The 26,507-nt window shown below is 42.7% G+C and overlaps 1 protein-coding gene across 1 annotated transcript in view; it reads left to right on the top strand.

Annotated features, from left to right (window-relative positions):
* The first annotated feature begins 6,007 nt into the window (after positions 1 to 6,007).
* PHYHD1 (phytanoyl-CoA dioxygenase domain containing 1) overlaps positions 6,008 to 26,507 on the top strand; it is a 41,282-nt gene continuing 20,782 nt past the window's right edge. The window contains exons 1-4 of the mRNA XM_063432645.1: positions 6,008 to 6,127; positions 23,745 to 23,903; positions 24,639 to 24,714; positions 25,713 to 25,760. Of these exons, the coding sequence (XP_063288715.1) occupies positions 6,095 to 6,127; positions 23,745 to 23,903; positions 24,639 to 24,714; positions 25,713 to 25,760 (316 nt within the window). The 5' untranslated portion in view covers positions 6,008 to 6,094. The remainder of the gene's footprint in view (positions 6,128 to 23,744; positions 23,904 to 24,638; positions 24,715 to 25,712; positions 25,761 to 26,507) is intronic.

Raw genomic sequence — 26,507 nt, forward strand, 5'->3', positions numbered from 1 at the left:
AGTGCTGTGCAAATGCACATCAATTGCCATAGGTTGCTGACCCCTGTGCTAGGGAATTGTTTGCTATAAATAGGTAAATTATCAGTGGCGGTCTAAGAACTTGTGTAAGAAACTAGGGATACGACTGGTACAACTCTAGAAGAGGTTTCTGTTACGTTTCCAGTATGGTCACGGTTATAACATTCAATACTTTGTTATTACCGTGTATTAGTAACTATCCCCAAATATCACTGAAACTCTGGAACAACTCAAAATGGCTTTCAACTGTCACACAGAGACCTAGACAATCAAGGAGGCATGTCCTGCTCTTCTTTTTCCCCCCAATCTTTTGTGTTGACAAAGATACAAATAATAGTGATGTGGGGATATTTATGGGATAATAATAGTAAACAGTTGAGAATTGCCCACTATTTCAATTCTCAGATCCCAAAGATCGTTATCATGTAAGTGAAATGTATTCCATATAAATAAAATCACAATTTGTTATAAAAATAGATACAATTTATTGTGACAAATTAAATAATAATAATATGTAACATGCGTGATAATAATCAATGAATATTTAGTATAACATAGCATGCAATACAAATGGCAATACACATTCCAATGGTTAACACAGTCAATTGTCAAGACAAGTTTTATGATGGGCTTCACAGAGACAAAGAAAAACTTTCTTTCACGGAGCTTGCAGTGTAAGGCCATAAAACTTTAGCTAACAGTTAGAATAACCCTTTCAATGCTGGTTAGATCTTTCTGGACATATAAGATCTATTCTCATGTAATTTTAAATAACATAACATTTAAACCAGCTCATTAGTCATTTCCTGGAACCATCCAATAAGAGTAATCTACCATGTTCTATAAGCAGAATTTTAACTTTCCTAAACAGTTATCTTATCTTATTTTAGAACAAATCAATACACCTGGATAAATATCACGATATGCTAACATGTGATTTAATCACACTAATATATAATTATTATTTTCCCACCTGCAGAATGGGATGCTATAACTATATATTCTTTAGTAACTAAGATTTCTAAATATCGAAATCTGATCGTGATTTATCCAGTCATATATCATGCTATTAGAAAATGTTAATTAATTTAGATTAATTAAATTAAACCAGTATAATTACCAGTTGAGTAGACATTCTCATCAGATGAGTAGGTAGTCTCAGGAACTGAATGGATGTGTGATTGGTGTGTAAGAAATTCTGAGTGCCCTGGAGTGGATATCTGTCATGGATTTCTCTGCATGGCCGAATCTGAAACCCAAACTCCAACTCACTTCAACTCCGACTCTTTGACTTAGCCTGCTTCCGACTCTGACTTTTTTTCTCTCTTCCCTTTGTCTTAACTTTTTAAAGGGAAACATTCTCTGTTCGTCACCAGGTGATAGACCAATAGAAAACTGGAGGTGTGGTTACCTTCCAGATAGCAATTTAAGTATTTGGTCTATAGAGGGCAGTCTCGTCCCACTAAACATTCCTATCCAGGAAAGAGTTAACTTTTCCTGGTGGCTATTCTGAGGTTATTTAGCTTATCTTTATGGTTATCTATAACTCAAGTTTTCTGTCAGTTCAAAGAGTTCTTTGAATTTTCTTCAGACAGTGTGTCTCCAATTCCTGCTTTAATTTCTAAAATGACAGTTAGAAACTTAGTCTCACCTTTCACTTACAATGGGAATCTTGTAAAATTTAGAAAGGAAAATGAATTACTAATCTTCTCTGTCACTAATGTCTGGGTTTAGAATTATTTCTATTCCATTAGCATCTAGACAGAGAATCCATCCCCCGTTCTCATTTCTTATCACTTGGTTTGTATATACAAACATTCCTAAGCTCCTAGCTCAGTAGTTAGCGTTACAGAAAGGATAGAAATCTGTGTCTTTGTTAGCTTGAAATCCAAAATGGAGTCTGCTCTGTTCTGAGTGACTCTGGCAATATACACTTTTAATTTCTATCATAGCACAAAATGTCTGCCGATATAAATATCCTGACAGTGATCACCAAGGCTTGTGCAGAAGTCTGATATCAGCAAAGTGTAGTGCATAACATTGTACATACTGTGCTTTGGTCATCAGGTTGTTTTTGCATCACTACAATTGTTGTGATGGTACAGTGGTATAATCAGTCAGCTTGTAATTAGAAACAGAGTTTTTGTACTGCTATTCTTAAAGTTGTAGTCAGCTAAAAAGTTTTCATACCTCTTCCAAGAACACACCCCACAGGGCCATATAATTATATGGTATCGTAATAGGCCATCACCAGCCCATATAGCTTTGTAGAAGGATAGATTGTGCAAAGACAGGTGATGGCCTGTTTGTAAGGTGCTAACTAAAGTCAAATCTCCTTCATAGTCAGATCAAAAGGATCCAGACTGGGATGAAATTTAGGACATCGAGCATGCAGTGGTCCAGGTTGACATGGGAAAGAGACCACTTGAGTATCCTAGTGAATTGTGTTACATTATATCTATATAGCTCAGGTAGTCCTAGTCCATGATTTGGTTGGATGAGGGTATGAAAAGCCAATCTTGGTCTCCTACCAAACCCAACATAGTCTGTGAATAAAGAGAGGCAAAAAAAAAAAATGTATTTTAAGTATATTTATATGTCCCAGCCATGAAAAATTTAAGTTTATTCTATTTTGATAGATTTTGTATAAGTGAGTGTTATACAATCCAAAGGATAATTTATCATAAAGAAGGGGAACCTTACCAAGTTCCAGTCACATTCAGGTATGGTTGCAGATATACAGTTGGGCGCAAAAGTTAGCATACTCTTGGAGAATTGGTAATATATGTACCATTTTTAAAGAAAACGTGAGTGAGCAGGAAAAACACATTTATTTTATTTCTTATGGGATTCATATTTAACTGTAGGTTATAACAGAATGGCGCAATCATAAAACAAAACGTGGCAACAAAGAAAAAAATGGAATGGCCTCTGTTCAAAAGTCTGCTTAGCCTTAGTTCTTAACACTGTGTATCCCCCCTTTCCCCCCCCCCCTTTAGCATCAATGAAAGTGTGCAGTCTTTTGTAATAATTGTCTATGAGGCCCCTCATTCTTGCAGGTGGTATAGCTGCCCATTCGTCTTGGCAAAATGCCTCCAGGTCATGTAAAGTCTTTGTTCGTTTTGCATGAATCGCACGTTTGAGATCTCCCCAGAGTGACTCAATAATATTAAGGTCAGGAGACTGTGATGGCCACTTGTAAAATATTCTATATTTTGGAAATGCCTCTTACATACATTTCACACTGAGGTGAGGTTGATCTTGAGTGACATGAACAGATGACAGTAAGTGTTGTAAGCTCTTATCTATTTCTGAGTGTCCATGGAACATGGGAGGACCTAATAGGGTTATTAGAATTGCCAACAAGCATATTGTATCAATAGCATGTAGAATGTATTATATGTGTAAGAGAGAGTCTAGGAGAATGAGACACAGACACTGAGACACGGAACATGAAGGGCAGAGTGGCTTCACACTTTAAATGTCCAGCATGTACCATCAGCTGTTGACCTATTTAACATCAATGACATTGTAAGTACTGACTTTGCGAAGCAAGAAGAATAAATCTCTTTTATAAGAAAAGCCAGGAAAGTCTTCAATTTTTCTGGTTTTTGACCAATTCTGGGCATCTTTAGAGGCACATCAGGCAGTCATGTCACGTATACTTGAATGGGAATTGAATATGCGAGATCCGGGGGGTTGATGAGCCTCCTTCAGGCAAACCAATGTCTCACATTCTAGTTCCTGCTATTATTTGCCCACCTGGGCTGAGGGAAGACAGGGAGAGACCTCTCTGCATCGTCCCCACGGACAGAAGGCTGACCGCAACCAGTATACACATACCATCAAGGTATTTTGTTTCCCCTCTATGGGGATGGACTTGGACTCCATGAGCCCCCGAGTCCATAGTTCAAGGATGCTGGCAAGGATACCGGCCTAGGGCTGGAGGGATGCCTTGTCTAGTATCTGCTGTGCTACTACCATGAATGATCTATATATATCTAACAGATGCTCTCCACTACTGGGAATAGGCTAAACATCCTACCATGTACCAAGCCTCTTCTTTTTCTTGTCGACACATGCAGCTTCTGCAAAGCTGTCGAAGTCAGATACAGATCAGTCGTTCATTGGCTGAGAGTGTCATTTGGGTGCTCTCTGACCCATTAAATGAAAACATCTGCATAGAATATAAACAGAATTGACATGAGCCAGCCCAAAACTCTTGTTTCAGGTTCTCTAATGACATACTAAAGACGTTGTTGGCGGGGGAGAGTTACACTTCTAGCAGCTGAAACGTTGCACCATGACCACTTCAAATTATGGTGCTTGGAGTAACCCTTTAAACATCTCCTTTGGAGGCAATTAAATCAGGGTTCGATATTGTGCCACTGAAAAGTCTGGATGAGGGGACGTCTGCAAGGCAAAATGTTTAAAAATGTTTTATTTTGGACCGGTTGGTCTGACTCACTTAAAGGACCACTCTAGGCACCCAGACCACTTCAGCTTAATGAAGTGGTCTGGGTGCCAGGTCCTTCTAGGGTTAACCCATTTTTTCATAAACATAGCAGTTTCAGAGAATGGGTTAAGCCTTCCCCTATTTCCTCTAGTGGCTGTCTCATTGAGGCATCATTTAGGCAACCAAAAGTCGCCTATCCACCCGGAAGTCCCTCTAGTGGCTGTCTGGTAGTCAGCCCCTAGAGGAGGAGTTAATTCTAGCAGGTAATTATTGCAGTTTACAAAAACTGCAATAATGACATGCTCAGGGTTAAGAGTGATGGGAGTTTGCACGCAGACCCCTTCAATAAGCTAAAGTGGTCTGGGTGCCTACAGTATCCCTTTAAAGTGCTCCCTGAGGTAATTTTTTTTATTATGTACATTGCAGAATTGGCATTATACTAAATAATGGCCCTGTTTGGGGGAGCACTGGCCTGCCTCCCCTCCCCCCAACCAGCGGAACTCTGGGGATATAGCTATCATAAAGATTCTGGTATTCCCCACATTGGTCCTAATATATATATTTAACATTTAGAGTTATTCACTAAAGCGAGAATTCAAGGTGAATTTACATTTTTTTTTACATTTATTTGTATCATCCAGCATGAGAGCGACACAAAAAGTAAGACATTGTCAAAAAATACACAATAATTGTCAAAAACGATGGCATAGTCGCATTAACAATAATCCATGCAGAATTAGATTTTGTTATTAAAAAGAAAACACAGGGGAAAAAAAAATCACTGGGGCAAACACAGCGAAACCTAGGGGGTGCCCCTCTCCAGGGACTTAGGTTAAGCAAGCAAGAGTATAGTATTGATATAGAGTGGGGGGGATGACTCCCTCTACTGCACTTAGTAAAATCTGTTCAACCCTTGGGTTGACTCATCCTTCCGAGGTAGATAAAATGAGTTCGATTAAATCGGGTAATAGTAACAACCCCTGGATGTTGGGCTAAGGTAACATCCCCAGGATGTACTTAAAAAAACAGAGTAATCTGAATGTCTCTTACCTGGTTAGATACTTTATTATTAATATGAGCACCTTCAGGGCTAATCTCCACATGTGCAATAAACAAATTAGAAACATTTTCAGAGCGATTTGACATCAATTTTGCAATTCAGTTGTAAACACATCACCACTCACTTTCTATGAGGGTTTATTTGTTAATCCAGCAATTGTTACGATTTAACACATTTTTTTTCCCTTCATTTTTTGAGGGGCAAATTATCTGAGCAGGAAAAACAGAGTTTATTGGAGATTTTTTTTTTTTCAATTCAACTATTGTGGCCTAAAATGTGCCATTTCCCCCCGTCAGTTCTCTACAGTTTTTAGTTTAGTGAATAAACGTATTAGAGACCAAATTCCAGTGTGAAATGTCTCCCATGAAGCTTTGGCCTACATTACTTTCACAGGGGACATCTCCTGTCTGATCACATGACACGAGGAGGAATGCAGATTGACCCTTTGTGTTCATCAGTCAATCTCTCCAGTTCTCTTTTCCTCCCCCTCTCTTTACTCTCTATCCCTGCACTCACTTGGCTGAAAGCTTAAAGACGCACAATACTGACATTCGGGACTCATGACGCTAATCACTGATCAGCAAGTCCAAAAGGTGAGTTAATATTACGTAACAGGATTAATCACAAAAGTATGAATTCAAAGTGAATTTCACATATCAGTCCAAAATAGCCGATTTCGAAAAATGCTCCAAGCAAGATCTGCTTTCAGTTTGACTGTTTTAGCCTAGCATTCCAATTTCACTTTGAAATCCTGACAATTCACACTTTATTATTGTTATTGCCATTTATCTAGTAAATAACCCTGTCAGTCTTTTAATTCAGATTATATAACGTGATCATACTTCTCTTTAAGGGGAAGACCCATGAAACGTAGTTTGCAGGGCAGAGTTGATTTTATCTCAGCCTTGTCCTATGTATCAATGTTTAAAGGACACTACACTAAAGGACTTGTGCACAAATGCAATTCAGCTGTGGCAGCATTTGGACACAAGTCCATTTAATACCTACACTGCCATTAATGGATATGTCTTATAGTTTTTTTTTTATTATTATTTATTTAATTTTTTTTACTACTGCATTGCAACATATTGGACTATTTGTTATAATGCTGGATGTACAGCCATGTATTTAAAAAAAAAAATAATCAAAAATGTTTAAACAAAGTTCTGCAGTGTTTTGAAGTTTATAATAAATATTTTATACTAGCACTGCAATTAATGGGCTATGAAAATAATATAATAATATAGTTACATAATATTGTGCTGTAAGGTAACAGCCCCCAATCCTCTCCATGCCAGTGGCCCAGGCGGGAAATGCCCTCTGCTCCCCTATCAAGCCCTGTCCTGGCTGCTGGGGCTATCATGTTAAAACTGCTGCCATAATTCCTGGAAATTCAGAAAATCATCCTCTATTCTTTAGTCTATTCTTATTCAGAGTGCAGCTTCCGTCCTGTTCGGTATAGTATCAAAATGTTGTCAGCCCCTGTGCTAATCCCATAATCCTATAAACCTCATAATAACTACAGACAGAAGAAATCGCATACACCATGTGTTCAGTGGAATCGTAAAAACTGAGTGGCCATTCTAGTTTGTTACCTGTATGCATTCCACTAATTGTACAGCGCTGCGGAATATGTTAGCGCCTTAAAAATACCAGTAATAAATATGAAATATACCATAGCTCTTATGTAGCAGTGTCACGTGACATAAATATTGCATGGTCAATGTACCAAGCATCAGCTTATAGGAGGCAGTATTTAATTAATACATCGCAGCTGTTAGAAATCATACGTCCTCAAACTGTGATACCCCCTTTACAGGACCCCTCTACTGCGCTTAGTTCCAGAGGACTCTTCCTACGGGAATCATTAACTGGATTCCTGGCCTTTTTGTAAAAGTAGCAGGATGGGAAAAAAGTTAGAGCTTAGCTGGGATTGCCAGATTCATAACATTAATGCATTACCCTGATTATTAGAAAATAAAAAAAGAGGTTCTCTGTAGATATAGATTTTATATGCTGCATGATGGAGATATGTTAATTCAGGCAGTTCCTCAAGATCCCGTCTTGGTTAACTGTTCTTGCCCAGGGCCAGATTAAGAGCCCAGTGGGCCTGGTGCTGACAATTATGACGGGCCTAATTACAGAATCATATCGACCAAAAACAGTAAAACACTCCCAATCGTCATGTATCTGATGGAGATGGTGCTGGAGAGAAAGAAAACAGCAGCTATAAGAAAACACATACCCTAGGCTAATCTCTCACTAATTTATGTTTTCATCTTTCAAGTAAATCCATAACCCTAACAGCAGTGTTCAGTCAAGCAGGAAGTCAATGGGCACGGTAAAAGGGTGTGCCACTGACACAAATCACGTAACCTGCCAAAAGGGGCGAACATGCCCAAAAAGAGGACATGTCTGCCCAAAAGAATTAGAAGGCCAGCCTAGCATGAATGCATGTCAGGCTGCCTGCCAATCATGCAGCTGGCCAACTAAGGGCATACTATGCAGACAACACCCTGAGCTTGGCATAAATGCATCTAATGATGCGCTCGCTCAACGCTTTCTAAGGACTGTCCCCTAGCACTCGCTGGTCGACTTGTCTCCTTACCTTCTTACTAGCAGGCAGAAGCTCCTGGTATATAGTCTGGGACAGAGAAAAGCTTTATGTAGTGAGTGTAGAAGAAAGGGAACATGCCACAGTGTTAGAGAGACCAAAGTCAGCATTACCTTAAAGGATCACTATAGGGTCAGGAACACAAACATGAATTCATGACCCTATAGTGTTAACACCACCATCTAGCCTCCCTGGGCCCCTCATGCCTCCATAAATATAGCAAAATCTTACTGTATTCATGCCTGAAGCTGTAACTCTGCATGCTGTTAGACTCGGATAAACAGGCATTTTGCTGACATCATTAGAAGTGGTGGCCTGATCCAATCACAGTGCTGTCCCATAGGATTGGCTGAGACTGACAAAGAGGCAGATCAGGGGCAGAGCCAGCATGATTCAAACAAAGCCCTGGCCAATCAGCATCTCCTCATAGAGATGAATTGAATCATTGAATCTCTATGAGGAAAGTTCAGTGTCTGCATGCAGAGGGAGGAGACAGTGAATGTTTGGATGCATTTTAGGCAGCCATGACCAAGGAAGGTTCTCTAACAGCCATCTAAGGAGTGGCCAGTGAAATTATCACTAGGCTGTAATGTAAAGACTGCATTTTCTCTGAAAAGACAGTGTTTATAGCAAAAGGCCTGACAGTAATGATTCTACTCACCAGAACAAATTCAATAAGCTGTAGTTGTTCTGGTGACTATAGTGTCCCTTTAACTATATTCATTGTCAGCCAGTCCACACAAGTTTTGTTCCCATACATCCATCTTAAGTTTCCATACTTAAGTAAAAGTATGTGAAAAGTAGTTAGGGTTGCCACCTTTCTTGGAAAAACATACCGGCCTTGCTAATTTGCATAATTAAATATGTATGGGTCACATCACATGATGTAAATCACAAGGAGTGACATAAGAGAAAATGCTGTAAAATTACCAAAAAACTACTTAGTTTGATTCTGCTGTATAGATGGATTCCTCCCAGTGCCACCATGTCTCCCAGTGCCCCTATGTCTCCCAGTGCCCCCATGTGTCGATTACTCCAGGTCTCAGTGTTCCTATGCATCAGTGTATCAGTGCCCCATGTCTCCCAGTGTCCCCTAGTGTCGTGTCCCCAGGTCTCCCAGTGATCTTTTTTTTTTTTTTTTGTAAATCTGATTTTATTTAGATAAGTTCAATAGAGAAATGAGACACAAAGAATCCCAGTGATCTTATGTATCACAGTGTCTCAATGCCCCATGTCTCCCTGTGTCCCCATGTATCCCAGGGTCCCCATGTCACTAGGACACTAGGAAGACGGGGAGACCTGGGGACACGGGGAGACCTAGGGACACGGAGACACCAGTGAACCGGGAGACTAGGGGACTCTGGCTGGGACACATGGGGACACTGGGAAAATAGGGACATCAGGGACACAGACACTAGAGACACTGGCTGGGGGACATGGGGACATTGAGACATGGGGGCACTGGGAGACATGGGGGCACTGGGAGACATGGGGACACAGACACCAGGGCCACAGACACTAGGGACACTAGCTTGGAGACATGGGGACATTGAGACACATGAGGCACTGGGAGACTTGGAGGCACTAGGAGACATGGGGACAGTGAGACACTGGCAGACTGGGGGCACTGGCAGACTAGGGGGCACTGAGACACCAGGGACACTGGCTGGGAGACATGGGGACACTGAGAGACATGGGGACACTGTGTCCCCATGTGTCTGTGTCATAATGTCTCCCAATGTCCCTTAGTGTCTCAGTTTATGTCTCCTTGCATCCTTTCGCCCTATCCCTTACTTCCCTGAGCTGTAGGCTGTCTCTGCAGGGTGAAAGTTGCTGTCTGGACTCTCTGTAGCTGCACCCCTGCAGTGAGTATAGATAGGCAGGGAGGGATATGCTGGAACTTCCTATCCCTGCCTGTCTCCACACACAGTGACCCCTACTGGCCAGCGCTGGTATTGCCAGTATCACTCTTGTTACTGAGAAAATTACCAGCATTTGTATTGCCAGTATCACTGCAATATTGGCACCAGCCAGACAGCCTCAAATACTGGCTGTGCCAATAAAATAAAAGCCAGATGGAATCCCTAAGAGTAGTGTGTGAAAAAAAAAAATGTAAAAAAAAAAAAAATTTTTTTTTTTTTTTTTAAATCAATGGGCCTATTCCATGGGCCTGGGCCTGGAGCTGCAGCTCCATCAGCCCCTATGTTAATCTGGCCCTGCATACACTGCCGCCCTCACTCACACACTGCAACCTTCACACACTGTCCCCCTCACACACACACACTGCATTCCTCACACATTGCAATACTCACACACACCACTGCTCTTATGCCCTATGACAGCCCCATTTCCCAGCAGACCTCAGGTAGTTGTCAAACTGTTCTTAAACGGTTTGACTACTTACTCTGGGAGGGGGTCCCGGCACTATTGGCACTATAACCACTACACTGAGCTGTAGTGGTTATTGTGTCTGGATTATTTATTTAAATAATCTACAAGTGCCCCTCCCGAGGTCAAGCTCTGGATCCGCCACTGGTCCTGGGTTCATTACATCACCAACATATACATCAACGGTCCCTATTTAGGAGAGACAGTCCCTAATTTGCACCTAAATCTCTTCTATCCTAATGTCCCTTTTTTCTAGGAACTCCATATTGTTGGTGTGTCTGAGTGTGTCAGAGCTCCACTGTAATAATACTCCCAGTAATGTGTCTTTAAACTAAAATAAATGTGCTTAGAAATCAGTCTGTGTAAGTAAGATACATTGTTCTTGTTCTAAATATTGGCATAGAATGGCTGTCTGAGTGACAGCCACAAGAATTGGCATTAGGCAGTAATGTATGCAATGCCTGTTCTTAAAGGGACACTATAGTCACCAGAAGAACTACAGCTTATTGAATTTGTTCTAGTGAGTAGAATCCTTACCTTCAGGCTTTTTGCTGTAAACACGGTCTTTTCATTGAAAATGCAGTGTTTACATTACAGCCTAGTGATAACTTCACTGGCCACTCCTCAGGTGGTTGTTAGAGATCCTTCCTGGGTCATGGCTGCCTAAAATGCATCCAAACATTCAGTGTCTCCTCACTCTGCATGCATACACTGAACTTTCCTCATAGAGATTCATTGATTAAATTCATCTCTATGAGGAGATGCTGCCTCTTTGTCAGTCTCAGCCAATCCTATAGGGAAGCACTGTGATTGGATCAGGCTACCACTTCTGATGATGTCAGCAGACTGCTTGTTTTTTAGGCAAACAGCATGCAGAGTTACAGCTTCTGGCTTGAATACAGTAAGATTTTGCTATATTTATGGAGGCATGAGAGGCCCAGGGGGGCTAGATGGTGTAACGAGAATATACCCCTACACGCAGGATCCAGCTAAACAGAAGGCAGAACAGAGGAGAGATACGTCTACCGGACCTTAGAATGACCGGACTCGACGTATATAGGAGAAGTACAGAGTCAGGAACAATCCGAGGTCAAGGGCACAAAGAGACAGCGTAAACGAGGACAAGCCGGGGTCTGGTACACAGGAAACAGCAAGCCGGCAAACAGAACAGACAAGGATAAAGCGAAAACGAAGTCAGAATACAAAGCCAAGGTCAAGTACGGAGGAACACAACTGAACACAAGAAGCGCTAAAGTGAACTGTAGCAGAAACCACGATAGGGCAAGGAACTAAGGGAAAAGGGTTAGTATAAATAGGTTCAAAACTAATGTGATTGGCTCCTGTCACTTCCACACCCCCAAAAGGTAAGTGTATGGGGTGTGTGGGATGACAGGGGCCAATGGGAGCCTTTTGGCAATTTAGGCTCCCACTGTCTCTTTAAGAGCGCGCCCGAGACTTGCGGCGCGCTCTTAGATTCAGGCGGGACATGTGACCGCATCTCGCGGTCACTGCCCGCCTTCCTGCCTGAAGCGTCGGATGAGCCGTGCGCGGCTCGTGCAGCCACAGGACCGCGCGCGGCTTGAAGAGAGGACCGCGGCCGGCCCCTGGGAAAGGTGAGTAACGCTACAGTACCCCCCCCCTGAGGACACGCCCTCCGGGCGGGCATGACTAGGTCGGGCAGGAAAACGTGAATGGAAAGAACGCACAAGGCGGGGAGCATGAACAGCATCAGCAGAAATCCAACTGCGCTCCTCAGGCCCATAACCCTTCCAATGTACCAAGTACTGAAGCCGACCCCTAAGGAAACGAGAGTCAAGAACAGCAGACACTTCGAATTCCTCATGACCCTCCACAGAGACAGGAGGAGGAGGAGGAGGAGGAGCATGCCGGGTATAGCGGTTGCGCACGTAAGGCTTCAACAACGAGGTGTGAAAAACATTAGGTATGCGCAGATTCTTAGGCAGACCCAAGGCATAAGAAACGGGATTAACCTTATGTATAATATGATAAGGACCAATGAAGCGGGGAGCCAATTTCATAGAAGGCACCCGGAGACGAATATTCCGCGTGGAAAGCAAAACTCTGTCCCCCACAACATAGGAAGGAGCCGCTCTGCGATGCTTGTCAGCCTGAGCCTTCTGGCGAGCAGCAGAGTCAACCAAAGAACGCTGAACCTGCTCCCAAGTATTACGCAAACCAGCCAAATGCTCATCCAGAACTGGCATGCCCTGTGAGGAGAATGCAGCCGGGAGAACAACGGGATGCTGGCCATAGACGACGTAAAAAGGGCTTTGGCCGGAAGAATCATGAGTGGCGTTATTCCGAGCAAATTCAGCCCAAGGAAGCAGGTCAGACCAATTGTCCTGATGGTGAGACACAAAACAACGGAGGTACTGCTCCAGAGACTGGTTGGCACGTTCAGCAGCTGCATTAGACTGGGGATGGTAAGCGGAAGAAAACGAGAGAGAAATACCCATTTCTGTACAAAAGGCCTTCCAGAACCTGGAAATAAATTGGCTACCCCTATCGGACACAATAGATAAGGGAATGCCATGTAACCGAAATACTTCTCTAGCGAAGATAAGGGCCAGTTCCTTGGATGTGGGCAACTTGCGAAGAGACACAAAGTGAGCCATTTTGGAAAACCGGTCAACTATCATCAGGATGACTGTGTTACCATTCGAAGGGGGTAATTCAACAATAAAATCCATAGATAGGTTGGACCAAGGTCTCTCGGGAACGGGTAACGGATGCAACAGCCCACAAGGAACTCTACGAGAGGATTTCATACAGGCACAAGTAGTACAAGCACTTATATAGTCAGTGACATCCTTTCGTAAGGAATCCCACCAAAAATACCGAGAAACAGCTGACACTGTTTTGGAAATACCAGGATGTCCAGCAGTCTTAGTATCGTGATATAGTGACAGAATATCCCGTCTCTCGGGAACGTCAACGAACAATTTATCATTAGGCCTCTCGCTAGGTGCCATGCTTTGTTTCGCTTGTATGGCCTGCAATAGGGACGAGGAAATAGATAATACAGTAGTTGCTATTATCCTGTCTGGGGGAATGACGGCAGTAATATCAATCTCCTGTTTGTCAATAGTTTCAAACTGTCTGGACAGAGCGTCCGCTTTAGTGTTCCGATCACCTGGCCTATAGGTGATTATATAATTGAAATGGGACAAGAACAGTGACCACCTAGCCTGCCTGGAAGACAATCTTTTAGCTTCGCTAAGGTAGGACAGGTTCTTATGATCCGTAAATATGAGGATGGGATCCTTAGTGCCTTCTAACAAATGTCTCCATTCTTTGAGTGCTAAAATGATAGCAAGGAGTTCGCGATTACCCACATCATAATTCTTCTCTGCTTTGGACATTTGTTTAGAAAAGAAGCCACAAGGATGCAATGGCTTTTCAGGAGACTCTCTTTGAGATAAAACAGCACCTACCCCGATATCTGAAGCATCAACTTCAAGTATATAGGGCAATGAGGGGACAGGATGCTGTAAAATAGGTGCAGAGGCGAACGTAGTCTTAAGGAAGTCAAAAGCTTGAAGTGCCTCGGTAGACTAGACACGAGTATTGCCATCCTTTTTTGACATACGAGTAATAGGTGCTACAATAGACGAAAAACCTTTGATAAAACGTCTATAATAATTAGAGAAACCCAGAAAACGCTGGATGGCTTTTAGACCTTGCGGCAGAGGCCATTCTATGACAGCAGCGAGCTTCCGGGGATCCATACGAAAACCCTTAGCGGAAATCAAATACCCCAAAAACTGGACTTCAGATTGGTCGAATAGACATTTTTCTAATTTACAATAAAGACCATTAGCAAGAAGGGTCTTCAGAACGGTCGTAACATGTCTGTGATGAGTGTGTAAATCTGTAGAATATATTAAAATGTCGTCTAAGTACACAATAACGAATGAGTGAATAAAGTCTCTCAAGACATCATTAATAAACTCTTGGAATACTGCTGGGGCATTGCAAAGCCCAAATGGCATGACGGTATACTCATAATGACCTGACCTAGTGTTAAAGGCTGTCTTCCATTCGTGGTCCTTTTTTATACGTATCAAATTGTATGCTCCTCTAAGATCTAATTTGGTGAATACCGTAGCATGTTTGAGCCTGTCAAACAATTCTGTTATTAATGGTATAGGGTAAGCATTTTTGATGGTGATTTTATTGAGACCTCTATAATCAATGCAAGGTCTTAAATCACCTTCTTTCTTCGATACAAAGAAGAACCCCGCTCCAGCCGGAGAAGAGGATCTCCTAATAAATCCCTTATCTAATGATTCTTTAATATATTCCTCCATGACACGGTTTTCTTGAACCGATAAGGGGTACACCCTGCCCTTTGGAGGTATAGTGCCAGGCAACAAGTCAATAGCACAATCGTAGGGTCTGTGAGGCGGTAATTTGTCAGCCTCTCTTTTATCAAAGACAGTCTTTAAAGATAAATACTGAGAGGGTATAGCCGTAGACAAAGGAGGAGTGATAGGAACATTAATAGAATTCACAGGCGTAACTTCAATAGTACACGATTCATGGCAGGCCTCACTCCATGATTTTATCTGCCCTGTCTTCCAGTCAAAATTGGGATTGTGGGCACGTAACCATGGATACCCTAACACTAACTGTGAAGAGGGAGAGGTGATGACCTGGAACTGAATGGTTTCATAGTGTAAAACCCCTGTGTACATGTGTAACGGTGCAGTCTCATGAGTAACAACTGGAGATATCAATGGTCTACCATCTATGGCCTCAACGGCCAAGGGTATCTCCTTCTCCCTGATGGGAATGTTGTTTTTCTTTACAAAACCAGAGTCTATAAAATTCTCGGCTGCCCCAGAGTCAACCAAGGCGTATATATTTTCAACTATTCAACTCTCTCCCATATGTAACGAAACAGGGAGAATCAGTCGGTTAGGAGGCAATGTAGGAGACTTAGAAATCACACCCAAGGCCAGTCCCCTATAAGGTCTTAGGTGCGAGAGTTTTCCGGGAGCAAAGGACATTCCTTTACCATATGGTCTCTCCTACCACAATATAGGCAGAGTCCCTCCCTTCTCCTATGTAATTTTTCATTATCAGTGAGTTTGGCAACCCCTAATTGCATAGGTTCCTCTTCGTATACTTTTACACTTTCCGGTGTATCAACTCTGGGTTGAATAGGTGTAACAAAACGTCTATTTCTGTTCTTGGCATAGAGCCTGTCACGAATCCTATTATCTATATCGATGAGGTAGTCAATAAGGTCCTCTAAAGCAACAGGAAGCTCCTTAGCTGCTACCTCATCCAATATAGAGTCTGATAAGCCTTCCATGAAGGCAGTAGTTAACCCATTGTTGGTCCAATCTACCTGTGAGGCAAGAGTACGAAACTGTATAGCGTAATCAGCCACAGACCTAGAACCCTGTTTAACCCTCATTAATGCTCTTGCGGCATTTTTAGACCTTTTCATAGTGTCAAAAGTTCTGCGAAATGCTGTAAGAAAACTGTGAAAGTCATGCACCATAGGTCCATTAGCTTCCCAAATAGGATTTGCCCACTCAAGTGCTTTGTCGGTAAGTTGGTGCATAAAGAACCCAACCTTAGACCTCTCTGTGGGAAATGAACGAGGATACATCTCAAAGTGAAACTCTATTTGGTTAATGAACCCTCTGAATGTCTTAGAATCCCCTCCATACCTAGAAGGAGGTGTTAAATGGGCCGTAGCATTAGGCACAGTTGATACTTCAGGAAGAAGGGGTGTAGGAGGGTTAGGTGTGGTTGCTGGAATGGTTCTAGCTAGGAGCGTCTGAAGAGCCTGGGCTATCTGATCCATTCGGTGATCCTGCTCTACAAATCTAGCCTCATGAGACGCCATCTGTTGAGCTAAATCTGCGGGGTCCATGGCCCTATCGTAATGTAACGAGAATATACCCCTACACACAGGATCCAGCTAAACAGAAGGCAGAACAGAGGAGAGATACGTCTACCGGACCTTAGAATGGCCGGACTCGACGTATATAGGAGAAGTACAGAGTCAGGAACAATCCGAGGTCAAGGGCACAAAGAGACAGCGTAAACGAGGACAAGCCGGGGTCTGGTACACAGGAAACAGCAAGCCGGCAAACAGAACAGACAAGGATAAAGCGAAAACGAAGTCAGAATACAAAGCCAAGGTCAAGTACGGACGGAACACAACTGAACACAAGAAACGCTAAAGGGAACTGTAGCAGAAACCACGATAGGGCAAGGAACTAAGGGAAAAGGGTAAGTATAAATAGGTTCAAAACAATGTGATTGGCTTTGGATGACAGGGGCCAATGGGAGCCTTTTGGCAATTTAGGCTCCCTCTGTCTCTTTAAGAGCGCGCCCGAGACTCGCGGCGCGCTCTTAGATTCAGGCGGGACATGTGACCGCATCTCGCGGTCATTGCCGCCTTCCTGCCTGAAGCGTCGGATGAGCCGCGCGCGGCTCGTGCAGCCGCAGGACCGCGTGCGGCTTGAAGAGAGGACCGCGGCCAGCCCCTGGGAAAGGTGAGTAACGCTACAGATGGTGGTGTTAACAATATAGGGTCAGGAATACACGTTTGTGTTCCTGACCCTATAGTGATCCTTTAAGGGACTGTCTCTTTGCCCCTGATCTAATACATTAAGCTGTAGTGGTTCTGGTGCTTAGCATCCCTTTCACTTAACTGTGCTTTTAATTTGGTTTATATTGGCCTACAATTTGTAACTAGAAAAGCTACAATTTCTAGGGAAATTGTGTGAAGTGTTCTTGCCTCCAGCAGTAGTCTACAACTGGAGTGGGCGGAGTAACTGTTATTATTTAAATAGCACATTTAATTGCAACGTTGTTGCACAGTTACATTGTTGTTGCACAGTACAAAAGGCCCTGTCTATGACATCACTTGCTGCTCCAGCCTGGCACAGGTCAGAGTATTTTGGCGGTTGCCATCTTCAAACGGTCGTATTTTAAAAACTATAAATCCTACAGCGAAGAGCTTTATATTGTGAGAATCACAAGACCCAGACCTACATTTTGATGCATAGTATGTCTCTGAAATATTAACAATGAAGGCACAGTCGCAGTTTAGAAATTGCCCTTCAAATTTGAGCTGGCTAGAGTGGAGTTTCAATGAATGTCAATGGGCGGCGTGAGTTGCAAACAAATGGTCATATTGTGAAAACAATCATGACTATGGCTTAGCCGTGGACATTTCTAGTGGTAGCAGGGATAGCTGAACGTTTTGATATAAGATTTGTGTAGGTGGGCTTGAAAATGAGGGAGTGGTGGCAGTTTAGAAATCATGTCCTGATTTTTCAGCTTTTGCCAGCTCCCACTCTAGCTTTGAACATTCTGTCATTCATTTCTATGGGACCAATTTTGCCTCGAGAATGACGATATTCCGTGAACCATTCGGCGAAACGTTCCACAAAGTAATAGCACACCAATCGGGAACAATCCACACGTTTTGGTATATTTTTGTCTATGTAGTGTCTATGTTGTCTAAGGATTTAATTCCTTAGACAACACACGTACTGATCCAACCAATCATAAGTTTCCTGCACAGTGATATACATATATATATATATATATAACTTACATTTTATGTTTCCCTTACACACCATTATTATATAACACATATGTTGTTGGTACATAGGCCACGGCCTCCCTCAGATATCTTATTAAAGCCATGACAACATTTCTGAGTAACACATCTATTCCCATGGTATCAACATTTTATTTTCAATCATACGCCAGCAAACCTTAAAACATTGCTGCTACAGGCTATAAGTCTGTTTTCTTTCCAACAATCCACACTCATCATACTACTTTCTTTTACCCATTTCAGGCTGTCAAGCTTATATATATTTGCTCCACACGTTTTTTCTCTGTGAATTTGTCATACTACCAGGTACGTACACCTGCTCATATGGTATTTCTACCATACATTTCATTTCCCTAGGTTAGAGTGCTGGCAATGGGGTCAAAGGCTTCCCAATAGGTATTTACCCCGTCTTGGCAATCGCCATCAGTTAGTGGTCCCGCGAGGCCAACACCCCGCCTCAAACATTTCAGAGGCAAACACACGTTAGCTAGCCGCCTCGCATGTTGCATAGAGAGGGCCTCACCTGTCACTCCCTTCCCGTGTTTTCTGTCTTACAGTCACCGAGAGGCCTAAAACTCCTGCCACTACGACGAGTGGCCTCAATAACCCCTCACGCCAACGCATAGATAGAGCCTCTCAAGCCGCTTGGCAATTAGCAGGGCCTCATCTGTCACCAAATAAGTATAATGTTTTCGCCATCCAGCCTAGCTAGCCTGCCAGTACAATTTGGTGGTTTCTTATACTAATTAATTGTTTTGTTTATAGTATGTCTCAGGAAGGGGTAGAGGATTTCTCCCTGCCTAGCACCCCGGCTAGAGCTGTCACTCCCACACAAGGAAGAGAGCTAGCTAGTCCAGCATCGATCAGATCCTGGACGATCCCGCGTATAACCACGGAATTGAGGAGAAGACAAATCCCCTACCCCGCTACAGCAAGGAAAGCAGAACTTTTCAAACTGCTACGCACATCTACAAATAACATGGATGCTGGGGAAGGACCTAGCCAGTCCAACCCAGGAGACATACATGCCATGTTATCCTCACTCATGGCGTCCATGAGCAAGGTCAACTCCAGGCTGGAGAAACTTGAGTCGGTCACCTTGAGTCGGTCTTACTCTAGCAGGGCCACCCGCTGCTGCTTCACAAGCACCAGCCGACTTGCCATTAGTTGCTCCAGCCATCACCCTGGATGACCAGGAAGTTAGCCTGGCTCATATGATACCTGAGCACATAAAAAGGGATATCCTGGAAGGTAAAGACGTCAACCTGGCTTCCCTGTTGGATGCCTCCCAGGATATTGTTGAGAATAAGACGTATGCTTATGATGACGTATCTGTTGTTGTCAGGTCTAGGGAGGCAAGCCTAAACAGGAAAATGACTATCCCTGAATTTGTACTAGCTTTTGTTATTTACAGGGTATTTACAGGGATGTCAAATGTGCGGTCTATCCCAACAGAAGAGAGGAGTTTGATCTCTATATGCACAAGCTGGTAGACCTGGGCAACAAATATGGTGGTTCAGCCTTCTATGACTACCATAGGTCTTTTTCTGCAAAAGTGTCTGGAGCCTTCTCCCAGTACGGAACCCGATCCAACTGGGGAAGGATTGATACCGTAATTTTTTGCAGACACTTTGCAGGTCTAAGAACACCGGCTTGTGCATACTGCTCCTCCACAGCCCATACTACAAACTTTTGTCCCAACACGGCGGACGAACATGCCTCCACGCAAGGAGCTAGTTCCTCTGGGGTTCCAGAGAAGTTGTCACGAGACAAACTGGGACACCCAATCAAGTTTCTGGGCAAGTCCCAGATATGTAATAATTTTAATGTTGGGTCTTGTAAATACAGTGGATGTAGACTATTGCATGTCTGTTCAAAATGTTTTAGGGCACATGCAAAGACCATGTGTCCAAATAAAATGTATTCCAAGCCTTACCAAACGTCCATTAATATGCCAGTATTCACTGCATTTATGTCTCAGCACCCATCTAGACACCTAGTAGACTTTCTTATCTCTGGTTTAACAGAAGGCTTCCATACAGGTATCCTACACTTACCAGTCGGAACTCTGGAATGCCCTAATCTACAATCCGCCCAACACAACCCCACAGCGGTTGACACCCTCATAGCCCAAGAAGTGGCTGAGGGCTTCGTATTGGGGCCTTTCAAAACTCCTCCATTCATAGAATGGCGCACTAACCCCATTGGTATTGTCACAGGGAAATCTTCCCAAAAACAGAGACTCATCATTGACTTATCGGCACCCCACTCATCGGCCAACCCCAGTCTTAATTCCCTCATACCCTCTGAGGAATTCTCCCTGCAATACACCACCATAGATCATGCCATTACCGCTATCATACACGCAGGGGTTGGAGCCTGGCTCAGTAAGACCGACATTACTAACGCCTTTAAATTACTACCAATCCACCCCACACTGTGGCACCTGCATTGCATCAAGTGGTCCGGGAACTACTATTTTTTTTCCCAATTAACTTTTGGGTCCAAAAGTAGCCCAGCTATTTTTGACACATTTGCAGAAGCATTATGCTGGTTACTATTGAACATAGCCAGATGCCCTACGGTATTACATTACCTAGACAATTTCCTACTGGTCGAGGAGAATACTTCCCCTCCTACTAGTCTCAAAGCTACCACTAAGCTATTTGAGCAACTAGGTGTACCTATCTCCCCTAAGAAAACAGAGGGGCCAGACACAGTTATCACTTTTCTGGGTATCCAATTAGACTCTGCCACAATGCAAGCGAGCCTACCACACGATAAGATGTGAATATTCTCACTTACATAAACAGCTACCTTCAGCTCGGTACTTGCAACCGCAAAGAGCTACAGTCCCTGCTGGGATCACTAAATTTTGCTATGCGCATCATACCTCAAGGCCGCTCCTTTATATCACGACTATTGCATCTTTTTCCACTTTTTCTACATGACACGCACAGGTTGTCCTTAGATACCCAAGCAACGGCAGATCTAAACATGTGGAAGAGATTTTTATCCACTTGGAATGGTCAAAGTATGTTCCTCCCTCAATTGACTGACTCATCTCCCACCATTTGGTCAGATGCAGCATCTACCACTGTTTTTGCGGCAATTTTTGGGAACGAATGGCTTTGGGGCAGCTGGCCTTAAGCAGTTCAGGATTTGGAAGGTTTTTCCACTACCGCAGCTCTTTTTGAGATCTATCCCATCGTGGCGGCTACCATAGCATGGGGTCATTTATGGGCACATGCCAGTTTCGTTGATACTCCGATAACCAGGCAACCTGTCACATCATTAACAAAGGTCGTTCCAAATCCCTTACGATCATGAGTTTTCTGAGGAAACTCACTTGGTTGGCAGCTTGTCATAATTTTTTCCTATGTTGTTTCCATGTTCCAGGTGTATGTAACACAGCTGCTAACAATTTGTCTCGCTTTAAATTTCAGGCGTTTCATCAAGCACTCCCGACGGCGCCCACAGCCACCATCACTCCAACATTTCAACAACTCATACTGGACTAGAAACCATCACGCAGCATAGCAGGACATTGTCCCAATTGGCACTTTCAAACAATACACACAAAACATACAACAGAGCTTTCACACTATTCAAAAGATTCCTTCTGGAACATAACATCATGCAACCATTTGTTATGACATCTTTTTTGGGGTTTGCTTCCTTTGACCACCTTAAACTTAAAATGTCATATAACACCATCAAACTCTATCTCACTGGCATTCAACACCATATGCTAATCTTACACCCAAATAACAACAGTTTCATGGCCTCTCACCAAATTAAGACCATACTCAGAGGTATTCAGAAATCCGAACCCACACATACAGCCCAGAGGCTACCCATAGATAACCATATCTTTAAAGCATTATCTAACCTGCTTGACTTAAAACCGTTTGACACCAATACAAATTCTATCATCAAAACAGCAATATACATAGCTTTCTATGGATTTCTAACACCGAGAGAATTCACTACAACCTCCACGACCCAAACTACTCCTTTCCTCCTCTATTCCCACTTGACAAAACATATGGATCATTACATCCTGACTTTACCTCACTCCAAAACCAGTCAGCACATACCCATAAACATTCCGTACTATCCCACGCACAACAGATGGTGTCCCGTCAGGGTTCTTGATGCCTACATACAGCATCATAACTTACTACCCTCACAACCATTACTACAGCTGCAAGGTTCAGTACTCACCACTACAACCTTCATGACCTACGTCAGGTCTTTGCTCACACAACTGGGCCTCAACGCAGCCAACTACTCAGGGCACTCCTTTCGTATAGGAGCCGTGTCCACAGCCTCCAGTTTCAACATCCCAACTCATGTTATCAAAACACTGGGGCGCTGGAAGTCATCCGCTTACTCACGGTATATACCGAACCCAGTACAAGAATTAAGGGATGCTTTCAAAAACATGTCTGGTTGATAAAATGTATATGTATTGGTTGTCTGTAATAAATTTACTTAATTTTTGCCCTCTTCTTACTCAGGCCTACCTCATCGTCAGTTCCGGCACACTACAACCGACTTGCTCTTTTTATTATCCTACATTTATTTATGGTATTTCACATTGTACTATCATAAGCACCTAACACAAGTATTTAGGCAATTTGCCTGGATTTGTGGGAGGTGTTGGTTTGCTACCTCTAGCCTACTTAAGGCACTCCCCTTACCTTGCTCCTTACCGTTCGAGGTCAGCATTGAATGACCCTCCCACCACACCACATTTTAACATTTATTTATTTCTATCTTTCTTTCCCTGGGTAGGCCCTCTTCTTTCTCAGGCCTACCTCTTCGTCGGTTCCGGCACACCACAACCGACTTGCCCTTTTTATTATCCTACATTTATTTATGGTATTTCACACTGTACTATCATAAGCACCTAACACAAATAAAGGAAAATCAAATAATAGCATATGTTTAGAAAAACATAGAATACACTATATTCTCATTTAATCCTTTCGGGGCAACTGTGTCCATGAAATGGATCCAGTAAGCTTACATACATACATTCATATATCAGAGAGGGCCTTCTTTTATGTAGTGCCAAGTATCTTTGGAATAAGAAAACAAAAAAACATACAATAGTGTAAAAACTTTCAAAAATAACTATGTATCGGACATATGATAAAGACACACTCACACTTTATAGAGCTAATAAGAGCTCTGCTGTATTCAGCGTGGATGGTACAATCCCCGTGTCAGGATATGTTTTAAAGGTTTTATAGTGATGGTGTTTTTTCAGATGGTAACGTAATATGCAGAAACGAAAAACAAAACAAAAATATTCTCTGTTTATTGTTTCTGCATATTACGTTACCATTTGAAGAGACACCATTACTACTGCAAAATATAGGCGCTGTTTATCAATCGTCTTGCTTCTCTTATAGAATTTGTAATTCACTGAATTCTGACCATTTAGACTTTTGTGATTAACCCTGTGTGAGTGGTTTCTTAAATAAACCAGGAATACTTGATAAGGATAGATAGCTAATTTGTCAATTTCCTAAAATTTGAAATTCCCTCATTAATTCTACATTCCTTACTTAATGTTTTACAGTTCCGAGATGATGGATTTCTGGTCCTGGAGGGCGTCTTTAGCCCTCAGGAGTGCGAGACCATGAAACAGGAAATTGACCAAATACTGCAGAATATGGACGTCCCACTGCACTGCCGCACAGAGTTCACTACAAAACATGAGGAGCAGCTTCAGGCCCAGGTGCCAGTTATGCTTATAGGAAACCCACTTATCTGAGATAGCTCAGTGGGCTAATGTACTATCAGTAGAATATGTTCAGCTCCTAGGGCTTGCAGGTTCAGATCCCAGAAGGGTTGACCTTTCTCAAAGTGTCTCTTTAGATATTTATGGTTTATGTCCTAAATCAGGGGGTTATATTTTGCAGTCCTATGCCTTATCTAGGCCGTAAAAGTTACATACCACTACGAGTTATAGCATACTCACCAGGGTTGAATTTCTATGTGCCAAGGCTACATTTTCTCTCGTCAGAGGCTAGTGGTAAGTGGAAATTTTGAGACCTAAATTAAATTATTAAACATCCCCTTAGGTGTCAATCAAAGATCCAGGGAGGTTTGATTACCCCCTACAGTAGCTTCCTAAGGTAACGGAAAGGTCGAGCATGCTCTACTTGAGTACGCCAGTTCCCCCCCCCCCACAAACCCCGCATCTTTGACAACTCCAGGTCCTCCACAGAGCTTAGATCAGACATGCAAATAGATTCAAAGGCTTCTCAATGCGAAACCCATTATTGGCTATTTCCCCCGTGACGAGATCGTTAGTCTCTTTCAGGGAAAAAGGTTGCAGTTCACAAGATCTGCAAAATTAGCCTGGAATGGTCATTTATACAAAAATTATTCAACTGTTTGTATAACTAAAATACCATCTTGAGCCTCCCCCCAATAATTTCCACTCGGGTTGTAACCTCTCTCTTTGCAGGGCAGCGCAGATTACTTCCTCAGCAGTGGAGACAAAATCCGATTCTTCTTTGAGAAAGGAGTGTTTAATGAGAAAGGTAATGTGCTCGTTCCTTTGAGATCCAAACGTACAAGTACTAGGAACCAGATAGCTTAAAGGAACACTATAGTCACCTAAATTACTTTAGCTAAATAAAGCAGTTTTAGTGTATATAGATCATTCCCCTGCAATTTCACTGCTCAATTCACTGTCATTTAGGAGTTAAATCACTTTGTTTCTGTTTATGCAGCCCTAGCCACTCCTCCCCTTGCTATGATTGACAGAGCCTGCATGGGAAAAAAAAACTGGTTTCACTTTCAAACAGATGTAATTTACCTTAAATAATTGTATCTCAATCTCTAAATTGAACTTTAATCACATACAGGAGGCTCTTGCAGGGTCTAGCAAGCCATTAACATAGCAGGGGATAAGAAAATCTTAATTAAACAGAACTTGCAATAAAGAAAGCCTAAATAGGGCTCTCTTTACAGGAAGTGTTTATGGAAGGCTGTGCAAGTCACATGCAGGGAGGTGTGACTAGGGTTCATAAACAAAGGGATTTAACTCCTAAATGGCAGAGGATTGAGCAGTGAGGCTGCAGGGGCATGTTCTATACACCAAAACTGCTTCATTAAGCTAAAGTTGTTCAGGTGACTATAGTGTCCCTTTAAAGGAAAACTGACTATAATGTAATTTTTTATTTTCTAGTTAAAGTTTATATGTTATTGAATCTGTCAGTTGTTTAGCTTGTATTTACACATTAGCTTACCATTTTAAATGATCCTTGGGCTGCAGGGCTTCATTCATTGTACAGCGCTACAGAACTTGCTGGCGCTATATAAATAATAAAAAATGATAATAATAATGATTAAAAATCAGGAAAACTAGTGCATTAGAAATGTGTTACTTTTCCTGAGATGCCTAGACAGCGTATTGGACATTATAAGGGAGTATCACTATAATATAATAATAATAATAATTAATATAATATTCTAAGTTTAATGACAAATATTATTCTCTTTTTTATTTTATTTTGTTTTTGTTATTTTATGGTAGGAGAGTTTTTGGTGGAAAAAGAGAAATCTGTGAATAAAATTGGACATGGTGAGTTTATAACGTATGGCCATTGCACACTTACTATAACTACTGTGCTTACAGTTAATACATTTCAATTACTGTAACTACTGTGCACGAGTAATACTATTCAGTGAGTGCATACTATCAATCCATAATGGTGATGTTAGACCCATCTTCGCAAAAACCCTCCTTCTTACAGAAGAGTCACATTTAATATTCTGACTCTGATCTTCATTAAAAAAAACCTGACCGCCATGGAGAGCAGATGTGCCATGGAGGAGCTCCTCCGCGACTTTGGCAATAAGAGCAAAACTAAGCCTGTTATTACTCCAAAGGGAGGAACCCGAGCGAGGCCCTATGAACCCAATATACTGACCAAGCGGAGAATCGTTAAAAGACCTGTTGGGGGACTTGCGGCTTCACCGTGGCAGATGCGGCCTGGTGTAGGCCGGTCGGGGGACGCGGCCGAGCCCCTGGACCGGAGAGACCGGAAAGCAACTAAGCATATACCAGGGCCCCGTTACTCCCCCCCTACGGACCGGGGGGTGATCTGGAAGGAATACCCAGCACCAACAGAGGTGGCCTGGGTGACAGTAGACAGCGGCACAGTACCCAATATGGCGGACACCGCGTGGTCACCACAACCCGGCGCTGACCGAGAGGACATCCTCTCCAGGCTGGACAGACATTTCTCCAACTTCTGGAGGCGACTGGAGCGGCTGATGAGCTGCCTTGCCCCTCTACCAACAGACACTTACCGCATGCCGCGGAGTC

This window comes from Pelobates fuscus, chromosome 9 (genome assembly GCF_036172605.1).
Source record: "Pelobates fuscus isolate aPelFus1 chromosome 9, aPelFus1.pri, whole genome shotgun sequence".
Classification (NCBI taxonomy): Eukaryota; Metazoa; Chordata; class Amphibia; order Anura; family Pelobatidae; genus Pelobates; species Pelobates fuscus.